The sequence below is a fragment of the Cyprinus carpio genome, chromosome B18 (genome assembly GCF_018340385.1).
Source record: "Cyprinus carpio isolate SPL01 chromosome B18, ASM1834038v1, whole genome shotgun sequence".
In the NCBI taxonomy this organism is placed as follows: domain Eukaryota; kingdom Metazoa; phylum Chordata; class Actinopteri; order Cypriniformes; family Cyprinidae; genus Cyprinus; species Cyprinus carpio.
This window is the reverse complement of record NC_056614.1, coordinates 20,036,235-20,062,090: the sequence shown is the minus strand read 5'-3', so window position 1 is coordinate 20,062,090 and position 25,856 is coordinate 20,036,235. Positions and strand designations below refer to the sequence as shown.

General features: G+C 36.5%; 1 protein-coding gene across 9 annotated transcripts in view; it reads left to right on the top strand.

Annotated features, from left to right (window-relative positions):
- Positions 1-25,856, top strand: part of LOC109108993 (cadherin-13-like) — a 355,177-nt gene that overhangs the window by 305,258 nt on the left and 24,063 nt on the right. For all 9 annotated transcript variants that reach the window (XM_042744284.1, XM_042744288.1, XM_042744283.1 and 6 more), the window contains 3 exons: positions 975-1,157; positions 2,375-2,628; positions 17,728-17,870. In XM_042744284.1, coding sequence (XP_042600218.1) covers positions 975-1,157; positions 2,375-2,628; positions 17,728-17,870 — 580 coding nt within the window. The remainder of the gene's footprint in view (positions 1-974; positions 1,158-2,374; positions 2,629-17,727; positions 17,871-25,856) is intronic.

The following is a 25,856-nucleotide window of genomic DNA, read 5'->3' as shown; positions in this document are numbered from 1 at the left end:
GACATTAAGGATTTTCTTTACTGTTAATACTGGATGATTCACTACTGTGGCTCAAAAGCAATAAGCATTAATTTAGAGAGAGGGCCTAGTGGCAGTACTTCAGTTCCACGGGGGTTTAAACTACTTAGCTTCGCTTTCTAAACTTCTTTAATTCATCCAGCCACCCAGATCCAGCAGCATCCTCTTCAGGATGCTGATGACCTTTGCATCTCTACCCCTATACCCTCCCCACTGGACAGCTCTTATAAAGGGAGTGCATTCCTGAGGCATAGAAGGGGTGCTCACTTCACAAGCCACTAAACAGAAATGATAGCAGAGCTGATGGGGACCAAAGCTCATCTGGCCTTTCTAGGAACACTTCATCTCCCCAAATAGGCCTGTGACATTGGGTTGGATTGAGAAAGGACTATGGAGATTTGCAGTATTCTGAATGGAGTGGCTTTCCTCCAGTGACAAAACTGAACAAGAGCTGTTTCATTTAGGCTTAGCTTAAGCCTTATCTTTGACAGAGGGACAGAAAGAATGGTAGGAGAGAGGTGGATGTAAGACAGAGATTTTTCATGTACAAAACAAGGAAGTAAGGACTAAACAGGGATTGAATTGATCGCGGCTGTAGGTAGATCAGCGCTTCTTTCATTACTCAAGGTGGTGCGCAGTTAGCTGAAAACAATAGGCACCTGTCCCACTGGTGGTGTTAATCTCTGTAAACATAAGAGCCACAATTGTGAAGATCTAGTCAAAGCCTTAATTTCCAGTTAAATGAATTCATTTCTACAACCAGCAACTCCTCCACTGGTTATTCTGTTTTATTGGAAGAGACTGGAAAGAGAATTATTGATTTTGATTACAGACCGCAAATGCATGTCAATTTACATGCTATACAGTATGATGAATTCTAAAGTGTTGCTGTAATGTGTTTTCTTGGTTTTCAAACATTGGGAAATGTTTGACAGATCAAACAACCTGTTCTGTAGTTCCAGGCATCAGTGAATGAGGGATCAACTGGGGTGGTAGTGAACCTAACAGTGGATGACAGAGACGACCCCGCCACTGGAGCCTGGAGAGCCATCTACTCCATCATCAATGGAGATCCAAACCAGAACTTTGAGATACAGACCAACCTGGACAACAATGAAGGGATGCTGTCAGTGGTAAAGGTGTGCAATGTATTTTTCTGTTACTTGATTGCCTTTTACTGGTGAAGGCATTAAGATTGCCTTATGTGGCTTGAACCTATAAAATTTAGGTTATCAACTGAGACCTTAACCAATTAAACAAACAACTTACTAAGTGTTAATTGGTAACTAAAACTTTAAAAGTTCAAGGCCAAAAATGGCACATTCTTGAGCTGCTAATATAGGATTTGTAAGCAAGCCAGTAGTTTTAGGGTATGTATGCCTAATACTGCTCCTGGAGGGCCACTGTCCTGTACAGCAGAGGTCTTCAACCCTGCTCCTGGTGACCCACCATTATGCAGAGTTCAGCTCCAACCCTAATCAAACACACATGTACCAGCTAATTAAACTTTTCAGGATCACTTGAATGATACACATGCAGGTGTGCTGAAGCAGTTTGAAAATATATTTTGCAGAACAGTGGGTCCCCAGGAGCAGGGATGAAGACCTCTTCTGTAGAGTTTAGCTCCATCCCCAGTTAAACACACCTGAACCAGCTGTTCAAGGTCTTACTAGGCACAGAAGAATCTTCCAGGCAGGTGGGAAGAGGCAAGTTGGAGCTAAACTCTTAAGGACAGTGCCCTTCAGGACCAAGTTTGGACACCCCTGTCCTAAAGGGTCCACTTTCTGCAGAGCAATCTAATCCTGTTCCTGGAAGGCCAACATCCTGTAGAGTTTAGCTCCAACTTGCACCAACACAGTGTTCTAGAAGTGTCTAGTAATCACGAGGGCCTTGATTAGCTGTTTCTAGTGGCCAACCCAAATAAATCACATCTGAACCAGCTATTTAAGGCAGGGTTTCTCAAATCTTGCCCAGGAGGGCCAATGCACTGCAGAGTTTAGCTCCAACCCTGATCATACTCACCTACCTGTGATTTTCTAATGATTCTGGAGACATTAGAGATTAGCATACTCAGGTGTGTTTAATTAGGGCTAAACTCTGCAGGAAAATGGATTTCGTGGACCAGATTCGAGGATCCCTGATTCGAAGTCTTCATGATTACTAGAGACCTCAAGGCAGGTGTTTTAGAGCTAAACTCTGCAGGAAAGCAGCCCTCCAGGAGGAGGATTTTAAAAATATACCATGAGTTGCTTTTGACAAGAAAAAATTTACTTATTGAAAAATAATGGTAAAGAGTCATTTGTCTGGTATTCATTAATACTAATTGCTCTTACATAATTCCTTTTGTCTTTCTCAGCCTCTGGACTACGAAAGTTCAATGTTTCACACACTGCTGATAAAAGTGGAAAACGAAGACCCTCTGGTTCCTGATGTTGTGTATGGCCCCAGCTCTACAGCGACAGTTTACATTACAGTTATGGATGTGAATGAAGGACCGGTGTTCTTCCCAGATCCTCTGGTTGTCATCAGAAGAGAAAATATTCCCGTTGGGAGCTTTGTTGCCATGCTGAACGCTTCTGACCCAGACTACCTACAAACGCAGAGCATAAGGTTGGTAAAGTATGACTATGGTCCTCAGTCTTTGTTTCTTTGGTCATATAATGCTGCAGAGACTGTTGGGTAGTCGTCAACTGAGATTTGTCTCAAAAGGTTGTGTCGAGGGCGCATCACTGGCACAAAGGGGAAGCTCATGTGCACCTTTCTGATTTATATAATTACAAATGGGACCAAGTGCACCATTTCCAGAGACAATAATGCTTATGTTCTGTTTCCGTTACACTGCTTCTGTGCTAGACATGGGAGGGATAACTTTTACAAACACTGAAGCAAATGTCAAATACACATACACATACATTCTCATTGGATTCTGACAGGGTAGTTTGCGATGACAGCACAAACTAATCAAGGCCTTGGACTAGCAGGATAGCATGACCCCTGTCACTTAGACATGTCTCAGTATGGTTATTCTTGTCTTACAGTTCTTTGTCCTGCTTCCAGCATATTTGCTGTGTTCTCAGTTTTGTTTGACATGTGAGCGCACAGCTCTGCACGACAGAGTTTGACCATCTGTGCAGACATTCATCTTGCTGCCCAACTACACGATTGACCAAGTACTTGGAGCCGCTACCTCTAAAAAGATTATTAGAGACTTGTGACAGATCCTTACATTAATGTAGCTTTTAACTTTCCTTGAAGCCGAATTACCCTATCAATATGGTAATGCAAAATACAAAAATACAAAAATATTTGCATTTATGTATTTGACAGATGCTTTTATCCAAAGTGACTTACATTGCATTCAAGCTGTAAATTTTGTTTTTTCAGTTCTTGATCTCCCTGGGAATCAAACTCAGGATCTTGGTGCTTATAGCTCCATAAATGTTTGCGCTACAGGAAAGTTAATATTTTAAAATCAAAAATCAGCTGTGTGCGATTTCTCACACTCTCCTCTATCCCTCCTTTGTTCATTCCCTCAACCTTCTTTGCTGTAGATGTGGTGTGTACACATTTGCATTTGTTATGTGATCTCAGTGTAAGCTGTGCCATGCTTGTTCAGATCAGGAGAATTTAAACAGGCTCCTGTGATTCGTCATGTCCGCTTAGCATGTATGAAACTCACAGTATGAAACTCGGTGCGCCGCTGTGATCATGTGCTTTGCCATTATTACCGCTCCATCCTGCTAGTTAGAGCGAGCCCTCCTCATCACAAACCATATGAGCTCTCTCCCTTCTCTTTCTCATTCTGTCCTCTCTTCATTCTTTATCTCTTCTATATCTGTCCTCTCACTGCCTGCCTCACCTCTTTTGATCTCCTTTTGCCAGTAAAAGGCTCTTTGAAGTACCATAGCTTTCACCTGAGGCTATAAGTGGCAGAACTGAGTAGGAAAAAAAAGAACACGCTGCAGCAAAAATTAAAAGGAAAGACAGATGGAAAGCTTGAGAGAAGCTGTCTGTCTGTATGACGGTATGTCTGTCTGTCTTGTTTTTCTATCTAGTGTTCTATCATCTTTTTGTGTGTTTATCTGTTAGTAAATCTGTCTATCTGTCTGTCTATCGGTCATTCTATATATCTGTCTGTCTGTCTGTCTGTCAGTCAGTTGGTCAGCCTATCCTATATTCTCTTTAACAGAGTTCTTATGTGACATTTATTTCTTTTAAGGCTTATATTAGCAGAAGCTGTCCCAAAGATTGTCCCCTAGCAAGGGCAAAGAGTGCAAAAGAAAGTGAAACCCCATTGATCTGTCTTTCTAATTGTCCCATGGTACTTTTTAAGGACTGCATTGTAAAAGATATGCAATCAGGTGTCCTTGATAAAAGACGAGAATTAAAATGGCTGCAGAATTAGTAGACTTATCAAGAACTACAGATTGTGGAATTGTTATTGTGAACAACAGGAGTATTATAGCCATTATAGGCCTATGATTTGAAGCCTAAAGAAATGCTGTTAAAAGATCAAGTTAAATAAAAACTGTTGTAATTGTTTCTATAGTATTAGTTTTTATTTTGAAAAAATTTAGGAGTGGTTCTGCTTCTAAGAGAAAAGAAAACACCAATTGTTAGGTCTTGTTTGATGTCTGATTCTATTCCTTTTAATTTATCCTCTAATTTAGTTTGAATATTCTCGATTTTCTTTTGAACTGACAGAAATGGCAACGATTTTTCCATACAGACATATTGTTCTCTGGATTTATCATAAAAAGCTTGTACAGGAACCATAATGCATAAGAGTGCTTTTCACATCCTGCCAGTTTTATCTCTCTATTGATAAAAGATAAAAGGAAAATGGTCTATAGGGATTTGTTTATTAGAGTTTGTTTGTTTGCTATTTATCGATTTAGTCTTTTTGGTGAATTACAGAAAATTTCCAGATCCAAGAATGGTCTGATTGTTTAGGCTCTAATAGCAGTCCATACATTTAGCTTGATACTTTTGTGAAATAAAACACACTTCAGGATCATTATGCTTTTCAATGGCTCTTTTATTATAGACATGTTTGGAGCTCTCATTTGAGCTCAAATCAGTCTTTATCAGACGTTCCTCTGAGTGCAGACAAGGTTACGATTTTGGCGTCTCTGATGTGTTTGCTCAAAGGTTTTTAGCGTTTTCTTCTATCTCCACCCCTTTATTTAGCTCTGTCAGGCTTGTCAGGGTAAGGTGAGCTGTGCATCATTGCTAGCCTGAGGGAAATCACAAACACAGACACTATCAGAATTATGGGAAGGCTCGTTGGGTGCAAGCTCCCTCACCGCCACAGGTCGTTAGGAGTGAGGCTGAGGAGACGTCTGTGAAATACAATGGGTAGATTTTGTCAAATAGATTAAATTCTATTTGCATTAGCTTATGTTAACAAAGTTTTTGTTGTTGAAACAGTGGTTGCTTTCGCAAATACTACCACCAAGGTCTGGTCTTATACACAATGTTAAGTTTTTGTTTTTAAGTATATAATATTTACTAATACTTCCAACAATAACAATGACTGTTGTAAGTTTCTGTGTCATATTTTTATAACAACGATAGATACTACACTTCAGTCAGTCATTGTTATTTCTGGAAATACTAGTAGTTTGTAGTCCACATCTGCTTGTGTTAGTACTTTATTTATTTATTTATTTATTTTTTGGATGTTCAGCCTTTGGGTCTGAGAACAATTGAGGGTGCAAACTTTTTCATCTACCCATTACAATTTAGTCTTTTTTTTTTTTTTTTTTTTTTTTTTGCATGATTTTTCCATCTGTTCCATAAAAATAAATTAGTTATTGGATATTAGTATTCCTGAGCAAAACAAAGAGGATCTTTAATGAGCACCGTCATATCTCAGTCTGTATGGAATATTATAATAGCAGGTCTTGGGTAATGGTTGTTCCCCTGCTGAGTACCATCCACAGTCAAAATGTAGCGCTTTCACTTGGATCAGTGCAGAAATCCCAGTCCAACTCTGCTTCAAAGCTGTCTTTGAGTTGATCTTGCTCAAAAAAAAAAGGTTTCAGAACAGCCCTGTATACATAATTCTGAGTTTGTTCCTCCCTTTGGCTCTGCCGCAGTTTAAAACTCTGAGAAAAGGAGGAGAAAGACACTGAAAAGATGGCTGGAGCCTGTTTGTGTGGGGAATTTCCCCCATCTCTTTATATACTGCACAGTCAAGATCAAGACACCTCATTCCTGAAGAGACTTATTATTTACATATTCTACAGCTACTAGGAATTTGCTACAATGTGCTAGATATAAGATATATTTCTAACTGTAAAAAAATTGATAGAATGTAAACATTTACTATTTACTTTTTTAAATACACTACCATTTTAAAGTTTCAGAACTTTTTCTTTTTTTCTGACATTTATTAATAATTCAGTTTACTTTGAAATTAAATCACATCAAGGAAAAAAATAAACCGAACAAAACACAACCAATAAAATGTTGTAGATTAAAAAAATTCTTAAGGGAATCTTTGTGTAAAACAAATATAATTAAATTCTAAATGCATAAAACCAAGCCTCTAAATGTTTTTTTTTTCTTCTAGAATATCCTTTTTCATTCCGAAATACATCACATTATGGATTGTGAACAGCATTTCATGTTGACACTAACCCATTGCGTATTAATTTATTAAAAAGATAATTGTTTTTTAGATTTACTGCAGCTGAATTAATTCAAGGTCTTTTGTATGATTTTATGAGAAACCGTTTCAGTGCATGTTAAATGATGATTCACGATTAATTCTACACAGCATAACAATTCCTCATCCGACTCTTATATTAAATATCTATTCACATTTTAAAGCAGATTTGAGTGGTAATATTGTATTGGTTCACATTTATTTCTCTATATGCACGTTAGAGTTTTCGTAAGATAAATAAGCATGTTAATGGATGTGTCTTTGTCAGCAGTGAAAGCTGTTAAGTGATGCCACTGCTTTGGACACAGCTGTGTCTTCTGTGCTGATTTAGTGAAACACTCTCACACCTGCACTACCATGCTTGATATTTAATAAATGCTCATTTGTATATTACAGCCAATATGCTGGATGATATTTAAAGTGACTTTGTTTGTTTGTTCAGGGATGTTAAGTTGTTCCTGACATTGTTATTCACTCTTCAGTGCAGGCTGGGAAAGTTATAGTTGATAGTGACATGAGATGCAGAAATGTATTTCTTTCCTCTCGCCCTTTTGCTCTCCTGACCTACAGGATGTGACTGAGCTACTTCCTCCTTCATGGGATCTGCTTCCGTTGCACCCTTCTCTCATTAGTTGTTTTGGAACTGCAGTGCTCAGCAAGTACTAAAATATGACAGGCCATGTCTAGATGACAGGCCAGTTTTCTTCTCATTAGAGCAGAGGATCTCAACCTTTGTATCTTCAAGGTCACCTAATGTCAAAGGTCCCCTCTACAGGCTATTATTTTCCAAAGTAGAAGTTTAAACTAAAATAAGTTAATTTTGTTAGTGCATGTTTTTTTTAAGAAGACAAAATTAGATATTTACTGTAACTTAAACTCACTTGCTTTGCTCAGCTAGCCTAAAACTTATTAAAGGAAACATGGTTAAAAATCACTTGAGAAAAGTAATAAAACTAAATTTGCAAATATGTTTTAGATACGCTGAAATCTGCTGGCAGGACAAATGACAAATTGGTCAATTTAGTTTCCCAAGGTTCTGTGCTGCCAAAAAATGTTAAAATGAGAACTCAAAGTACATGTAAATGTACATGTTCTTGATTTACACCAGATATGTCTCTTTTTTTATGTAGAACTATACCTTCGTATTTAGAGGTTTTGGCTTTTTTTAATATAACATAAATTTGTTTTTAATGATTTTAAGACATCTTGCTGTCCCAGCTTGTGTAAGTGTAATAGGGTGTTGCTATGGTGTTGCAATGATACATAATCCATTTAGATGCAAAATGTTTTTGTAATTGCACTTGACTTGGTTGTTCCTATAGTGCATTATGTTGGTGCTGTGGGTTTGTATATGTTAATGTCTCTTTGTGTACATGTGGGCGAACCATTAATTAATCACCAGTGCTAAGTGAACTCTTTTGTAGAGTTAAGTTTAAGTTTGCTGTAATTTGTACGCGTTGATTAATCACCAGTAATTGTACGTGTGTGCACTGTTTATCTGGAGGTCCCTCTTCCTCTATTCAACAATGTAATACTGTAGTGTGGCTGTCTGTTTTAATTAACGACAACTCTGCTGCCTTCACATCTCAGGAAACTCAGAGGACAACAGCGACGCCTTATTCTACTGAGTTCCTGGAACTTAAAGATTGTCTTAAAAAATAAATAAATCAACTATGCGGCATTCAGAATAATCTCTTGTGAGCTGCACTGAGAGTTTGGTGACAGCGGAGGAGGGAAGAGTTTGGGCTGGTTCATGTCAGGTCTCGCTTACTCTGCAGTGGCTGCTCAAAAGAATAACTGCACTCAGAAAAACTGAATTAATTTTGGTAAATATGAAGACGCTTGGCCTCCTTGACTCCTTTCTTTATGGGAGTTAACCATTTCTCACACAGAAACAAGATACGGTTGGTTTATCTCATTAGTTCCACAGTGTCAGATATAATTCTAAGCTGGTTTCTTATCTTATTTCCTCGCACAGGGCCAGTGAAGTTCTCAGGATTGTTGTTTACATTTTATTGAAAGCTGATATGTCAAATAATTCAGATCCTGCAGATTTGCTTTATTCAACATTAAGAAGATCAGGCCCTTTCTTTCGGAACATGCTGCACAACTCCTTGTTCAAGCTCTTGTTCTGTCCAGGCTAGACTATTGCAACGCTCTCTTGGCAGGTCTTCCAGCCAGTTCTATCAAACCTTTACAATTAATCCAGAACGCGGCAGCAAGATTAATTTTTAATGAGCCGAAAAGAATACACGTCACATCTCTATTTATCAGTTTGCACTGGCTACCTATAGTTGCTCACATAAAATTCAAGGCATTGATGTTTGCATACAAAACCACCACTGGCTCTGCACCCCTTTACCTAAATCCATTACTTCATATTTATGTGCCCTCTAGAAGCTTGCGTTCTGCAAGTGAACGTCGCTTTATTGTGCCATCCCAAAGAAGCACAAAGTCACTTTTACGGACTTTTAAATTAAATGTTCCCTCCTGGTGGAATGACCTGCCCAACTCAATCAGAGCAGCTGAGTCCTTAGCCATCTTCAAGAATCGGCTTAAAACACATCTCTTCCATCTTTATTTGACCCTCTAACTTTTTCACTCACTATTCTAATTATATTTAAAAAAAAAAAAAAAAAAAATAAAAAAAATCTAACAACCTTTCTAATCTTTTTGTATTCTATCTATTTTCTTTTCATTTATTATACAATTATAAAAAAGACCTCCAACACTAGCTTGCTCCTATTCTTTTTCTATTCTATTTGTTTTCTTTTTATTTATTATATTATTTAAAAGCCCTTGCTGCGTATACTGTGTTTAGGCTAACTGAGACTTGTTATAGCACTTATATATCATCGCTCTTTTGTTGTTTTTGATTGCTTCCATTGTCCTCATTTGTAAGTCGCTTTGGATAAAAGCGTCTGCTAAATGACTAAATGTAAATGTAATTTAACATAGTGACATAGTGTATTTAATTTAAACAGTCTAGACCCAAGTGTTGATATTTGACCTCTGTTTTACAATAGAAAGGTTGTTGGTAAGAGATAGTACTTTTTTTTTACTTACTTTTGAGTGATTCCTTTTTGTATTGATAGTTTTTTTTATTTTTTTATTATTATTGGTAAATATGAATAAACTTAAATAAACATCTTGTTACTCAGTTATTTGCTACCCTTCAAATCTTTGGGGTCAATATGATTTTTTGAATTCAGTAAAAACAGTAATATTTGTATGTATGTATGTATAATTAAAAAAAAAAACATTTTCTATTTTACTTTCAAAATCTAATTAATTCCTGTGATTGCTGAATTTTCAGTCTTCATTATTACATGATCCTTCATAAATCATTCTAATATGCTATTAGACAATAATAATAATAATAATAATAATAATAAAAATTATATATATATATATATATATATATTATAAATTTTTTTATGGAAAATCTTTGATGAATAGAAATAATAGCATTTATTTAAAATAGAAATCTTTGGTACCAAGACTGTATTATTTTATAAGCAAACATGTCTTTACTGTTACTTATAAACAAGTTAATGCATCCTTTTCTGAATAAAAGTGTTTAAAAAAAATCACACTGGCCCTAGACTTTTGAATGGTAGTATACATACAGTACATTTTTCCTGCGCAGAATAGAGAACGTGATTAAAGTTCTTTCAGCCAATGGAATCACTATGGGGTCTGAGGGGAATAGGAATCTTTGAAGGGAAAGAAACTTGCACACTCTGAGTGTGTGCCGCAGGAAGCCATTTTGGCTCATTTTCATGCAAATTCATAAAATATAGGCTTGTCCTACGGAAATAGACAGACTGCAACAAAACAGTGTCTGATCTCTATTTCCTCTTGACATTAATAATGAGTAACGTGGTATTAGTCTAGGAAACAGTTGTGAGAGACAGCCATTATGCGGTTAAATAATTAATACTATCCAAAAGGTGCCAACAGGAAAGACTGTGAGTGGCAAGGCCTCTCTGAAGCATGGATAAATTGGTTTTCTCTGACTTAATTACAGGGTTATGATTTTCAACCGATGCAAAGAGCTGCTTTTTGTGCCTTATTATGATAATAAATTAGATTTTATGTATTGCATTGCTGAGGCATGATAATTTATGGAAATTAAGCCGACGTAGTGGTTCCTGTTACCTCGGTTATGCAGTTTAGTTATCAGGCAGGGAGCTCTTTAAAAAAAGTGTGAAAGAGATAGGGGATGGATCTGGGAGTGTGTGTGTAGTGTCCGTACGCTTGACTGCTGATACCACACAAAGAGCTTTGATGATTCTCACAGTCTTTGCTTAAGCTTACAGTAATCAAGTGAACGTTTGTCTGAACACATGCTCCTCAATCCTCAGTGGCTGAATAAACTTTGCACAGCTTGGCACATCTTTGCTTATGGAACTCTCCGTTGGAAACACCATTGTTCTAAGAGGTCCTAGCATCACGTCCTGTCCAGCTAAATTGCCTCCCTCTAACCAGGGGCTACTTAATCAGGTTCCAGGTGCTATTATGTACTTTTAAAATATTGAGATACTGGTACCACAGTAACAGCTCACACTTGTTTAAAACAGAAATTATGATTTAAAAAAAAAAATCTAATAATAACAAATGATATAACTGCATATATATAAATATTGTAATAATGCAATTGCTAACTTGATATAAGAATCATTTTACAGCATTTATTAACTTTGGTTAATGGTGTTAATTTCCATGTACTGTACACTGCTTTCTGCATCATTGAGACGGTAGGTGGCGACAAACTCAATGAGTGAGTCATTAACTACATTTACATGGACATTGGTAATCTAATTATTTTTCCTTATTCTAAATAAGACAATATTATGATTAAGGTGTTTACATGAGTTGCTTTTAGAATATTCCTTTCATTTTCCCGTTTTACATGTCAGTACAAAGATCAATTAATGGTACACGTCATTACATCCCCATGTGACGCCATCCAACGTCCCCTCCAGAATTTCACGTATAAACATTGTTATGATGCCATATACAGTTTTGGGTTTTTTTTTATTTTATTTTTTCGAGTGCAGTTAATTATTTGTCATGCTATATATGCAAACAGATGATGGCATTGTTAAAGCCATGCTCTTTTGTTTGCCGTCAAATGGTTGACCACTGCCATGTGTATCCTGTCGCAAAATGCGTTGAAAATTCCTATACGATGGTAATAGTGTGATTAAGGTATGTACATGTCTATACTGCACTTCGATAATGTAACTAAAATAGGAATACTCCACGTCTTAATTCGATTTCTGTTTAATTCGAATGTGACTTTAGCCCGATTAATGTAATCATAAATCTCTGTTTACATGGTAGATTCATAATCAGAGTATTGTCTTAATCGTAAAATCTGATTATTGTTGTCCATTCACTGTTTGTTTCTTGAAGACGACAACATTTTTTGCTGTGGCTTTGCTTGGAACTAATACTTCACAATATTAATGTTTTTATTGTATTTTTGATCAAATAAATGCAGCATTGGTGAGCATAAGAGACTGCTTTTAAAAACATTTTTAAAAGCATATAAAATATTAAAGTATATTTTAAATTATTGGAAATATAAATGGAGTTTATACTTTAAAATATAAGTAGCTTGCAACTTGACATGCTGCCTTTTGAAAGTTGATTCCCCAACCCTGGAGAAAGTAAGTGTGTGTGTGTGTGTGTGTATACTGAACCTGTGAAGCCTGTCAGAGGGTTAAACAAACAGAGTGAGATGAATGGACGGCGAGCGACAGTCTGAACTTTAACGAGGAGTTAATGGACAGGCTGGCAGAACGAACTGCACCCACAGAAGGGGTCTGATTCCCTCTGAGTCTGAACATGGCTGATTGATGGGCCTTCTCCCCCTGTTTATATTTTCCTGCCTCCCTGTCACATTTATTTCCTTTGTACAGCTCTTTCTGCCGATATGAAACCGAAATATCTGCAGGGGTGACAATGGCAATTTATTGCATACATGAGAGTGGAGGGAGAGTTTATGGCACAGCTGTTTTTCACCAACCTCTGCCTCTTCCTGCACTGATCTGGGGTCCGGCGGATGCACATGTGGGAGTTGAGTTCAGCTTAGCTAGTGGGAATGAATCCCACAGAGAGATGAACTTAGAACGAGAATGATGCTGAGTTTGGGAAAGGCCATGTCTTTCTCCCTCCATTTTTATTGTATCTTCACTCAGAAAGAGATGTCCGGTTGCAAACCACACTGCAATCGAATTTCAAGGGCTAAAAGTAATATCCAAATGTGTGCATCCATCCTATTTTACAAACACAGGACGATCAGCATTAGCGTAAGTGTGCCACTTGCTCGTCCCTGCAGATGTATGTTTTCTGATAAAGAGGCCTGTTTTTTGGGGCTATAGCATGAAAATCAGCTCAACGGAACAGCAAAAAGTGAGAACACATGAATATTTGAACAAGGTTTCACATCAAGTCTAAAGTTTCAGCACAAAAAAAGCTCAAGAATATGTGGGTGTTCTCTTTATTTACTTACAATTTCGTTTAATGCTGTTAGTGGCACAGACGTTGTACACTTTAAATCCACCTTTTATTATTTGCTTCTGTAACATGGATCTTTATTGGAGAAATTGTTGGTTTACTCCATTCACAGTTCAATGTGTGAGGCAGCATTGGTTTCTCCTCAAATAGATCCACTCCTGAGCACAGACCAGGAATAAAAAGAGCAGAATTTATGTACAAAGATGCCAGAATGACCCTCCTGCAGCAGAGAAGCTGTGTGCAGCTTTCCCCTGCTCTCTATTAGAAGGTAACGTGGAGAAAAGCCCCTCTGGCCTCCATGCCCTCGTAGTGATACAGAAGCATGAATATGCACCCCACCACAGGCCCTCTCCAGGCCTGACATATGAAAAAGTGGCTCAAGGAGAGGTATTTCTTACATTTTAGATTGTGGTGAAGTAGTGTTTTTTTGTTTGTTTGTTTGTTTTTTTGTGGGATGAAGGCCAGTGCCCTAACCTGGTGAAGTGAGCTTGTATGTTTGCTTGTGAGCAGTTGCTATTGTGTACTTGTGGCTGAAATAGAGGTTTTGTCATTAGGAACAGCAGCTGAATTTCATAAAATTCTTAGACTAGTCTTACAAGTAAGTCATCATTTTTATTTATTTATTTGTTTGTTTTCATGAAAACTGGCTATAACTTTTTTAAAGTCAGTTGCTATACATAAAAAAATTTTGAATCCAAAAAGTGAGATTGATTACCACTTGAATAAATGCTAGTTGGTCAGATTAGTTTATGCAGCCGGCCTCAGCTTTAAGGAACATTAGCACAGGGTTGTGCATGGACATCTAATGAATTATTAAACATGTGTCAAGTGACATGCTAAACACATACTGTATGCCATCATTTATTTATTTTATTTTATTTTATTTTTATCTTATTTTATTTTATTTATTTTTTATTAGATGAAACTATTATTTAATTTTAGCGAACATTTCATGTCATTTTTGTTTTATTCTGACTTAAATGGCATAATTTGAATCCACAAAAATATCCGTGTAATAGAAATATGTGTTTTAAATAATACAGTTAAATTCTTTCTAAAGCAATGTGCATTAGTCATTGTACTGATCATTACTACATCATTAATTTGTTTTTGTTTTGTTTTTTTCTCGTCATGTGTTTGTAAAAAGTATATTTTAATTAAAAGCATTTAATTATTGCAGTGATTCCAAGACTTTTTGTCAGCTGGACCCCAATGAACCTGTAAAATATTTACTTGAAGTACCCCTGAGATTATAAGTTAAAAGGATAGTTCAACCCAAAATGAAAATGCTGTCATTAATAACTCCCTTCATGTCATTTCTAACCTGTATACAGGATAGGAACAACATGAGGGTGCGTAAACGATGACAGAATTTTTATTTTTGAGTGAACTATCCCTTTAATATTTAAATTATTTAACTACACACTCTGATGTCAGTTAATGGTCACAGCATGCAGGTGAACAACTAAAATATTTAATATTTTTAGTAGCGTTAAATTTTATTTGTTTTATTTTCATTTTAATTTTTTTATGCTTGAAATCATTATTAGATTTTCATAAACTCACAAACTCCCTGCAGTTCCCTTACAAACTCCCAGGGATTTGCAAACCCTGAATTAACATTATGATGCTCATTTTCTGTCTATCTTTAATAAGATCTTTTATTACTGAGCATTTTCTTTAGCAATATTGTTGATGAGATTAACACTCCACACAAATGCAATTTTAAGTGGGTAGTTATTTCTGCATGCTTTTCCAGCATGTGTCTGAAACAATTGCTGTCAGAGACTGGAGCCCTGATAATGTAGCCAAAAAAATATCATGGTGCATAAAGCCAGAGACCCATGATGCTCTGCATCAGGATTAATGACCGAGCTATGCTCAAGACTGGCCACAAACTTACTTTTTTACTGACTAAATTGGATGCTGATGAAACTTTTGAGTCTTTTATCCTTTTGCTGTGGAGAAGGTCCGACCCAGATTCTTCTTTAGACATGCTGGCAAATCTTCGTTTCTAGTGTAAGCAGAATACTACAGACAACTTTGGCCAAAAAGGCAAGGACTTTGTTGTACCCTTAATCATGTTGTTGTAATTTGTGTCATAGTGTGACAACGTATGGAAATAAAAACGCCTACATCAGCCGAAGCTTTGATTATGGGTGAAAAGTCTTTGACAGCTTATTTATGGTCATTAGCATGTATCGTTATAGATAACATATTAATTTGCATAATGTGTTTTTAATGACACGCTAATGACATTGAGAGGAGGCTAATTGAGAGAAGCGCTGTGTGTAGATTAGAAAAAAAAGCATTGTTAATGAAAATTTTGTACAATACGCATGATCAAGCACCTAGGCCACACCCCCTTTGCAAACTTTAAGGCTGTCTGATTAATGGCTTTGTAGAAGGTCTGATAAACAGATTCAAGAAATGAAATATCAATTTGTTTTGTGTCAGTATGAATTGCCAGTTCATCTACTGTAAGTTTTTCAGAGTGTGCTGTCGAAAAGAAATGGAGGGTTGTCAGAGCCGTGAGGCTGAACAGCAGACAACACATGCAAAAAAAAAAAAAAATGGCCTTGACTTATGTAGGTGTGTGTGTGTGTGTGTGTGTGTGTGTGTTAATAGATCACCTGAACATTTACAGGCAAAGGCGTTGAAAACTACAAAAAAGGTTACAAAAAAAAGTCACCTGAAGATTTTTATTATTATTATAGTAGGCTATATAATTGCACTTTGAATTACACTTTGCTGGACATAAGACCATTGACTGCATTTACAGCCTTTGTGTCACACTCCAGGCTGGAAGAGAGTTCTCTAACAAATGCCAGCTGATTTTACAGGAGAATTACAAACTATCCTCTTGCACATCTGAGTCAGGATGTGATGTATTTGTACCCAGAGCAGCGTGATGATAATCTCATGCTAGTTTGTTTCTGAGGGCTTGCCTGCGTGAATCAGAGAACATTTCCCTGAGATGTGATAAAATGCTGATAAGCTAGAATTGCTTTGTGAAAGGTGCTTTTTTTGCTGTCGGAAGGGAGTGCAGTGGGGTACAATGGAGCTACTATAAAAGCTATCCTATTTTGAGTCTCAACTGGTGTCAAAATGTCTCAAAATGTACAGCTATCAAAAAAAAAAAAAAAAAAAGTATAAAGTATAATTGTATTGAAAGTTTTTTTTTTTTTAAGTTAGTTTAAAAACCATGTACTGTAAATATACTGCTGCTCAAGGAGAATTTTCTATTCATCAAAAACTCTTGAAGGGAAAAAGGTATTATGGGTTCCTCACAAAATATTAGACAGTACAAATGATTTGAGAATGTTACTTTACACCCAATCAGCAAATGAGAATAATTTCTGAAGGATCATGTGACACTGAAGACTGGAGTAATGAATATATATATATATGAAAAAATATGTTTTCTTATATATATATATTCTTTAAAAATATATTAAAATGTTTTAAAACAGTTCAATAAATTGTGATAGTATTTTACAATATTACCATATTTACTAGATTTTTGATCAAATGCAGGCTTGGTGAGCGTAAGAGACTTCGTTAAAAAAATCTTACCAAACCTAAACTTTTTGAACGGTACTGTATGTGTAAAATATTGTACAGTACATGCATATTTTACAAATCTTAATCCGATAGTAAGTTTGTCTTGAATATAAACTTACTAAACTTGTTATTATAGGAATACTCGTGGTATAGACTGACACATAAAGTCCACTCTTCATTTTCTAGTTCGGTTTTTGCTTTAGTGAGAACTGCAATTTTTTTAAACCGTTAAGAAGGGGGGTGGGGGTGTTGGTTGTGTGAATGTTTGTGTTCTTTTGGGAAAGGTATCGGAGTCAGCGAGAGGTTTCAGAAAAAATAAAAATCTCTGGTTTGAAAGAGTCTCTATGGGTTTCCTAAAAGCAGTAGAGCCAGAGAACTTGGCATTTCATTTGGTGTGTTTATTTATTTAGTCTGTAAATCAGCGACTCAATTCCAGATTTCAGCACTACTGTGACTGCGTTTATACAGTCGTACATACACACATGCTTAGGTGTTCTGGAGGTCATGTGCAAGATATCATCACATGGTTACCCAATTACAAAACAGCTCATTACTCTTAGAGGTGTTGCTGCAGGTCATTTATCACTCCTACATGTTTCAGGGGCTCTTCTTGCTCCATTTCTTCTTATTTCACTTTCAACTGACCTTCTTGATAACCCATCACCACTCTGTTGTGCTAATGCTTGAGGTCATGTTGCTTAATGGTTAAAAATCTGCTCTGGGAAAAAAAAGGTTGTAGGTTCGAGTGCCGCAAGGGGTAATACATGAACTGTCAGCATTGTGTTCTTAATCAAGACACTCGGTTAGTCCGAGGAGATTTGTCCTTGTAAAATGTGATCAAATAAACTGAAAGAGATTTTGAAATGCATTTTGGTGACCTTTAAAAGCAAGATTCATTCTAAAAGCTGCATGTGTAACTGTTAATGGTCATGTGTGACTTTCAGGTTCACTGTATTGAGAGACCCAGCAGACTGGCTGATCGTGAACCCCTTCAAAGGCAATGTCACCACCAGAGCCATACTGGACCGCGAGTCTCCACACGTTCACAACAACCAGTACACCGCTCTCTTCATGGCCACAGATAACGGTAGGACTTTTTGCATGGGACGTTATCCACCGAGGTCAAATGTGATGTAATAAGCTTTGATGTGAGGTAATGTGAGATGTGATTTAGTCACTCATCACTATGTTTACTGCGTAACAAATCACTCTTTCTGACATTTAGTGGGAAGATGTGGAAGATGAAGGTCAAAGAGCCTATCAAGAACATGCTGGGTCATATACAACCCTAAAATCTAAAGAGTGGCTGGCTTCCTGTGCTAATAATTGGCACTAAACCTTTTATAAATGACACAGACATTGCAAATACAAAGTGATTATTCTTTTGTCTCCTCAATTGCCGTCGAAACAATGCCAATATCACGGTGAGTCCTTTTTCTAAGGTTCTTTATGCAAGTCATCAGCCGTGCTTAAAACGGAGGTGCTGTGGCCACGGATTATTCTCTCGCCACAGGAAATTACACGCTTATACAGGTCAGAGAACACAGTCTTTGCATTAGTGCTCTCTGGGTAGTATAGTAATTTCTCCAACTTGGCATAAACATTTAATTAATCTCTGAAAGATTCACTTCTCAATGTCACATCATCTGACAGGGATACTCAGAGGTATTAGAGGAAGAAATGTTCCCCTTCTCTTTCTTTTCTCTCACTCTTTTTTGAATTGTTTGTTTGTCTGTAGAAGGAGGTGGGATGTGGCATTTGAGAGATGACAGATCCATTAAATGAAACAAGCCAATCAAAACACAATTCAGAAGTGCCCATATTTACAGCTTTTCAATATACAATTTCATACTGTGCAAATTCATATTCATACATCCTTTTAAGGAGGAGTGGGTAAAGGCTGAATGGAATAGCATACAACCATGCTACTCTTATTATTTTTACAGTGTGCATACTGTGTGTGGGATGCAGTATGCAAATGTGCATGCAATGCAAGACGCAAATGACCCACATTTGACAAATTGTGCAGTACACGGCAAACAGCGCACACTGCACTGTATATCTTAATATAGTGTGTTTGAACTACCATTTTCAGTGAGAATGGTTTGCCACAGCATTTATTTATTTATTCTTTTTATCATATCTTTCTTAAATCGTTATTTGTCTGGACTGACAAAAGTCAACATGAAACAGCATTTACAACCCATTTTACCTCTATAATTTGATATATTTCTGAGTGAAAGAAAATAAAAGTAGGATGGCAATTGATGTATTGGTTTAGATGGAGTTTGCAGTCAATTATTGATGCTAACAATTTCATTACTGTAATATACACAGTATACAGTATGCTGGCATCACTCTATTAGTATCTCTTTCTTTCCTCTTATTTTCTCTTCACAAATATTTTAGTCAACAAGGTCTGGATGAGATGTGTACATTTCATAATATGTATATCCAGCACTGTTGACTCTGAACAGGTCTTCCTGTCATCACCACCTTCCCCAATTCACAGTGTGTGTCTCTCTCTCTCTCTCTCTCTCTCTCTCTCTCTCTCTCTCTCTCTCTGATTTTGATGTTGATTTTTAGGCTAAATTGCTTTCTGTGATCGTGAGGAAAGCTAGATTGCAAGGCCAAAGAAATGCAAGTGGGTTTGTTTGCAATGGAGAGGATATCAAGACATGTGAACCAAAATGCAAATAACATATAAGAATGGCACAGCTCAGACATCAATCTTGAGTATATATGCAAATCTAAGTTTAACTTAAGATCGATAATGTTTTGATTTCATACTCGTAATAAGTTATTAATCATTGTTTGCCGAGGTTTTGAAAAGGTTACAGTGACTGCAGCTATGTGTCATATTTCAGAGTTGTTATTTGCATTGAGATGTAGACATTTCAGATGCAGACCAGAGGCTTATTTCAATAAATGTCAAATGCCCAAAAATAATGTTTGCTTTGAGGTCACTTCCTGCATTGTCTTTGTCTGTTTACTGGTTCAACTGAGCTCACTTTTTTATTTTCACCTATTTTAAGCACTGCTAAAGGGTAGTTCACCAAAAAAAGAAAATTATGTATTCAGAGAGATATATAGTCAGTCATTATTACAAAATAAATCAACCAAATATCCCAGTTGTGTAAAAATACTAAATATTAAAAAAGGTATCAGTAGTTTTCAAAGTTTCCAACCTAGAGTATTGTGCAATAATGATTAGTGTACGTTATTACAAAGAAAAAAACACATTTGTGTAGAAGTTAAATGAAAAATATTCATAAACATAATAAACAAAATATAAACATATTTTTTTAAGAAATTAATGTTTTTATTCAGCAAGAATGCATTAATTTGATTAAAGGAATACTCCAGCCCAAAAATGAAAATTTTGTCATTAATCATTAATAATCTTACCCCCATGTCGTTCCAAACCCATAAAATATTTTGGATGAAAACCGGGAGGCCTGTGACTGTCCCATAGACTGCCAAGTAAATAACTGTGTCAAGGTCCATAAAAGGTATGAAAGTCGTCGTCAGAATACTCCATCTGCCATCAGACATACAATCTGGGTTATGAAGCGATGGGAACACTTTTTGTAAGCAAAGAAAATAAAAATAACGACTTTATTCAATAATTCCTTTGTAAACAGTCTCCTCCTCTTCTGTATCATCCGCGCCACAAGGATGCAGAAGAGCATACGCAGCATACGGTGATATGGAAAGACACAGAGGGGACTGCTGACAAAGGAATTGTTGAATAAAGTCGTTATTTTTTGTTTTCTTCGCTTACAAAAATTGTTCCTGTCGCTTCATATAACCCAGATTGCACGTCTGATGGCAGATGGAGTATCCTGACAACGACTTTCTTACCATTTTTGGACCTTCACACAGTTATTTACTTGGCAGTCTAAGGGACAGTCACAGGCCTCCCGGGTTTCATCCAAAATATCTTAAATTTTTGTTTCAAAGATGAAAAGAGCATTTACAGGTTTGGAACGACATGGGGGTAAGTGATTAATGACAAAATTTTCATTTTGGGGCGGAGTATCCCTTTAAAGTGACAGTAGGGACATTCATAATATTTAAAAAAAAAATGTTTTACATAAATTCTGTTTTTTATTATTATTATTATTATTATTATTATTATTATTAATCAAATAATCCATACAATGGCTTTTTGTGGTGAACTGATTGAAATTTAAACATTTTATTCACTGAAAAACCTCCTTTCTTTACTTGGTGTATTCATAAGAGTTCAATATGGAAGTAGACATCTCTGATTTGTAATCAAATGATTCTTTTGAATCATCTTTTCACTGAATCACTTGATCAGTGTCTTAGTTAAGACCATGAAAATATGTTTTGAGCTGTCTCGATTACAACACTACATTTGATCCAGTTCAGAAAACCAGTCTAAATGATTTGGTTTTTGAGTTTAAGTCAATGAGACAAAGATAATCACTGAATAATGACTTAAAATTCTCCAAAGTTGTTGTATGGCTTTAGAAGACCTTGAATAGAACACACAAGACTTTTGGACCACTTTTATGATACTTCTATGCTGCTTTTATTCTTATGTTAGAGATTCGACCAACAAGTCCTCATTCACTTTTACTATATTTAAAATAGTGACCATGGTTTTTCTTTGAAAAGTATCCTTTTGTATTTCACATGACGAAACGTCATAAATGTTCAGGACAACATGAGAGTGAGTGAATGATGAAAATTTTTCATTTTTTGGACGAACTATCCCTTTTAATTTCTCTAAGTTAATTTAAGTCAGTAGAAAAGCTTGTCTTTCAAACTCTCATGTCAGTTGAAGAAAATCTCTCAGTCTAATATTTGTCTTTGATGTATATTATGCAGTGAGGCTTTGTATCAGCTCTTCAAACACGGTGCTTACATTATGCTTTCCTCCTTTTGTGTGGCTGTACGGATGTGTGTACAGTGCTGAATTTCATACCACCTGTGTTTCCCTCGTATCCCAGGCAGATCTAGTCTATCACAAACTCCCTATTCCTTGACAATCTGTCCGATGATTGCATGACATGAAAGTCACAGTGGTCACTAACAGGCTATCGATCTAGACTGGAGTCCCATGTCTTTATTTCAAGGGCTCAGATGAGTGTTGCCTCTCTCTCTCTCTGTCTGACCGCTGACCACAGAGAAGGCGAGAGTGCTGATTGAACAAGAATGATAGAAGGGAGAGGGAAAATGAGAAGATGCTGAACAGATAGAGGAGAGTGTAGATAAGACTGGGTGGAGAGTTATTATTTTGTGTGCTTGTAAACTGTTTTCTACCCTTGTGTGTTTACACATATGGCTGCATTTAAAGAAAAGATCACTAAGAAAAATTACTAAGATCATTTTCTTTCCTGATATCATTCGAACCCCGTATTAATTACTTCTTCTTTTTCTATAAAGCACATATACAGAATGTATTTTTATTGTTTAAGGTGGATGATGATTTTATGATACACACACACACACACACACACACACACACGAAGGCCTATATACCAAAATGTTTTCTTATTTTGACATTTTTGAGAAAATATGAACAGCTATAATAATGTGGGATTGCAGGAATGGTGCTTAGAGTGTGTGGGAAGAAAATCATTTTAAGTCCAGAACATAGACTACATTTCTGAGTTAGCAGTGGTTCTTCTGTGGTAGAAAAATCAGTCTTACCCACCTCTAACCTGCAGTTGAAATAAATGGATCCATTTTGCAGCTCCCAGTGTGTGAAGTTGCAGACTCACTGGAGTGGTGGGGAGCTGCTGTAGTGGAACACTTTTCTGAGCCTGGTGGGCTCAGTCTTGTCTGTCAGCCTGAGGTTAATGATTCAAGTCCTTACAACACCTGCTGGAGCTCGGCTCAGAAGCGTGGAGATGGAGGGGCTGCACTATTTCAACACTGGCAGAGGGTCCGTCGTTTAGAGGCCTTTTAATCAGTTGTTTCGGTGTGAGACACAGGAAAAGTTTCTTGTTCCTTCATTCCCCACTGTGCCAGCAGATGTACACCCATTCCATCACTTTTCAGGGTGTGTGTGTGTGTGTAATCCACCCACCATATTTATGTCCTGTTTCCTATGGAATTTTAGTTAGCTGCATAAACTTGTAAATATTACATATTTTCTATTGTTCATACAGCCCTTGCAAAATCTGTAAGATGTTTAGACAAATAAACCTTAAGTGACGTGAAATACAGCCAAGTATGGTGACCCATACTCAGAATTTGTGCTCAGCATTTAACCCATCCAAAGTACACAGACAAAGCACTGAACACACTCACACACACCGTAAACACACACCCTGAGCAGTGGGCAGCCATTTTTATGCTGCTGCGCCCGGGGAAAACCTATATATAATTATAAACCTATATAAAAATATTCTAATATTTTTTTTTAGAATGTAATTTATTCCCGTGACCATCAAGCCAAATTTTCAACAGCCATTTTTGTCTGGTCTTTAGTGTCACATGATCCTTCAGAAATCATTCTAATATACCTATGTGGTGCTCAGTTATTATTGGTATTCACTCAGATATTACTAATGGTATTATTATCAGTTTTTGCTGCTTATTTTTTTTGTAGAAATTTCAGGATTCTTTGATTTGAAAGTTCATAAGGACAGCATTTATTTGAAATATAAATATCTTGTAACGTTATAAATGCCTTTACTGTCACTTTGAATCAATTTAATGTGTCCTTCTGGATGGATGGATGGATGGATGGACGGATAGATAGATAGATATTGATTATAATAGAAGATATATATTAATTACATCAGTGAGTACTTAATGCAAATTTTATCATTCTTATTTTTCCAAATATTTTACAGATTCTGGGGTTTGTAAACTTATGAACAGAACTGTATAATATTCTGGCATAAGGCTAAAATTACATTTCCTTCTCAACTTGCTGCTTATTCAGTGATTTTGCTCCCTCCTTCACATGAAGCATGTGCCTTATTGATAGGCCTATGTAGGGCACATCTTCCTGCCCCTAGAAATTTCACCTGAAACATAAACACCATCAGATAGCTCAACACCACTCTTCTACAGAACAGCATGTGGTTGTCACATGCTGTGCTTTCATGTTATGTCACAGTTGCCCACGTCTTTGCATTTCATTTAAATACTCAACTGCTGATGTGCACTTGTCATTTAGGTGCAGGCAATGTATTATCAGGAATGTTGCTGTACAATATAAAAGGGTCTTTATGTATGCATGAGAAGTTTGCTCGGAGCATTAGCATATGCCTCTGAGACCTTTGAACATCCACATTGTAGAGAGAGGAACTGCATTCATCGCTCCAGTGCTACCAATCTAGCTCCAGGGCACTTGTTTGGATAACATGAAGTTTTCTACTATTCAGCCTCAACATCTGCCCTAGTTTTGTGTGGAGATTGAGACATGACATACAGCCAAGTATGGTGATCCATACTCAGAATTCGTGCTCTGCATTTAACCCATCCAAAGTGCACACACACACAGCAGTGAACACACCCAGAGCAGTGGGCAGCCATTTATGCTGCGGCGCCCGGGGAGCAGTTAGGGGTTTCGGTGCCTTGCTCAAGGGCACCTCAGTCGTGGTATAAGGGGTACCTTAGGGTTAGGAGTCAAACTCTCTAACCATTAAGCCACAACTTCCCCGTTGTTTAGTGCTTGCTAATCTAATGTAAAATTGTTGATATTGTTGTAGCCAGTGTATTAGAAATGGACAATCGTTCATCAAGGGCCTGACTAATAAAATTTTAAGAAAAAAAAAAAAAAGAAAGTTCTTACAGGGATAATTCACTCAAAAATCTAAATTTGGTCACCAAATAGTTTCTGGTCTCCACTGAACTCCATAGTTTTTTTAATTTATTTTTTTACATACTTTGGAAGTCAATGGAGACCAACAACTATTTGGTAAATATTAGTAATGCATCAAAAATGTTTGTTTGTTTGTTTGTTTGTTTGTTTGTTTGTTTGTTTGTGCAAGACATTAAGAACATTATCTGTCATTGAAGAATTTACTTTCTGGAAATCATTTGGTTAACACACAGGAAAAGAAACATATACCAAAATATGTTGGTAGTTGTGTGTATGATGTTGCACATTTTATTTTTTTTAATGCTTAATATTTAAAAACAGGCCAAAAACTTTTTTTTTTTTTTTTAACGATTTTGTCTTTAGATCTATTATAAGAAGAAGATGAAAAGACAATAACATTCTTATTGGAAATATGCATATTCTATCTATCTGAGTCTAAGAAGAAGAAAAGACTAGAACATTCTTATTGGAAAATGCGTATTCTATCTATCTATTTGAGTCTAAGAAGAAAAGACTAGAACATTTTTATTGGAAATATGCATATTTTATCTATCTTAGTCTAAGAAGAAGAAAAGACTAGAACATTCTTATTGGAAATATGCATATTCTATCTATCTATTTGAGTCTAAGAATTTTATAATAATTTATTATCATTTATAATAGGAATGCTTTGTGAATGTGGTGAGCATCTTGTGACTGCAGTGCCATTCAGATAAACAAATATTTGTTGTGATTTTTTTTTTCTTTGAATTGTTAAGAGTTTCATTTTTATATATTTTTTTCCTTTACCAATCTCAGAGCAACAGTTAAGGGACGCCTGCAAATGTTTGCTTGTGGCACTATCTTGTCCATAATTGGTGCTCTCCAATTTAGACACTTTTCTTTTGGAGGAGAGCTCCAAGTGAGGGAAAGATGTCAGCGGAGAGGTGTTTCATTCCCTGCAGATACTCTCTGGCACTATACTTTGAAGTAGAATGAGGATTTTTAAAGTGGTACAAGGGGCCACAAGAGCTCTATCCATTTCTCCAGCCAGGATAATGACGTCGTAATGAGATCTACCCAGAAAGCCAAAGACATCATGGTTCTTGCCATCCACAGCTTTGGTTTCTCCACTGCTTCTCACTCTGCTCTCTCTTAAAAGTCAAAACAAGTCCATCTTTCCACCTCCTCTGGCTCTCAAGGGCTATATGATAAAAGGAGGCTCGACTCCTGTGAACTTTTGTGTTAAGACATGCTCTTTGAGTTTGAAGAGGTGCTTTA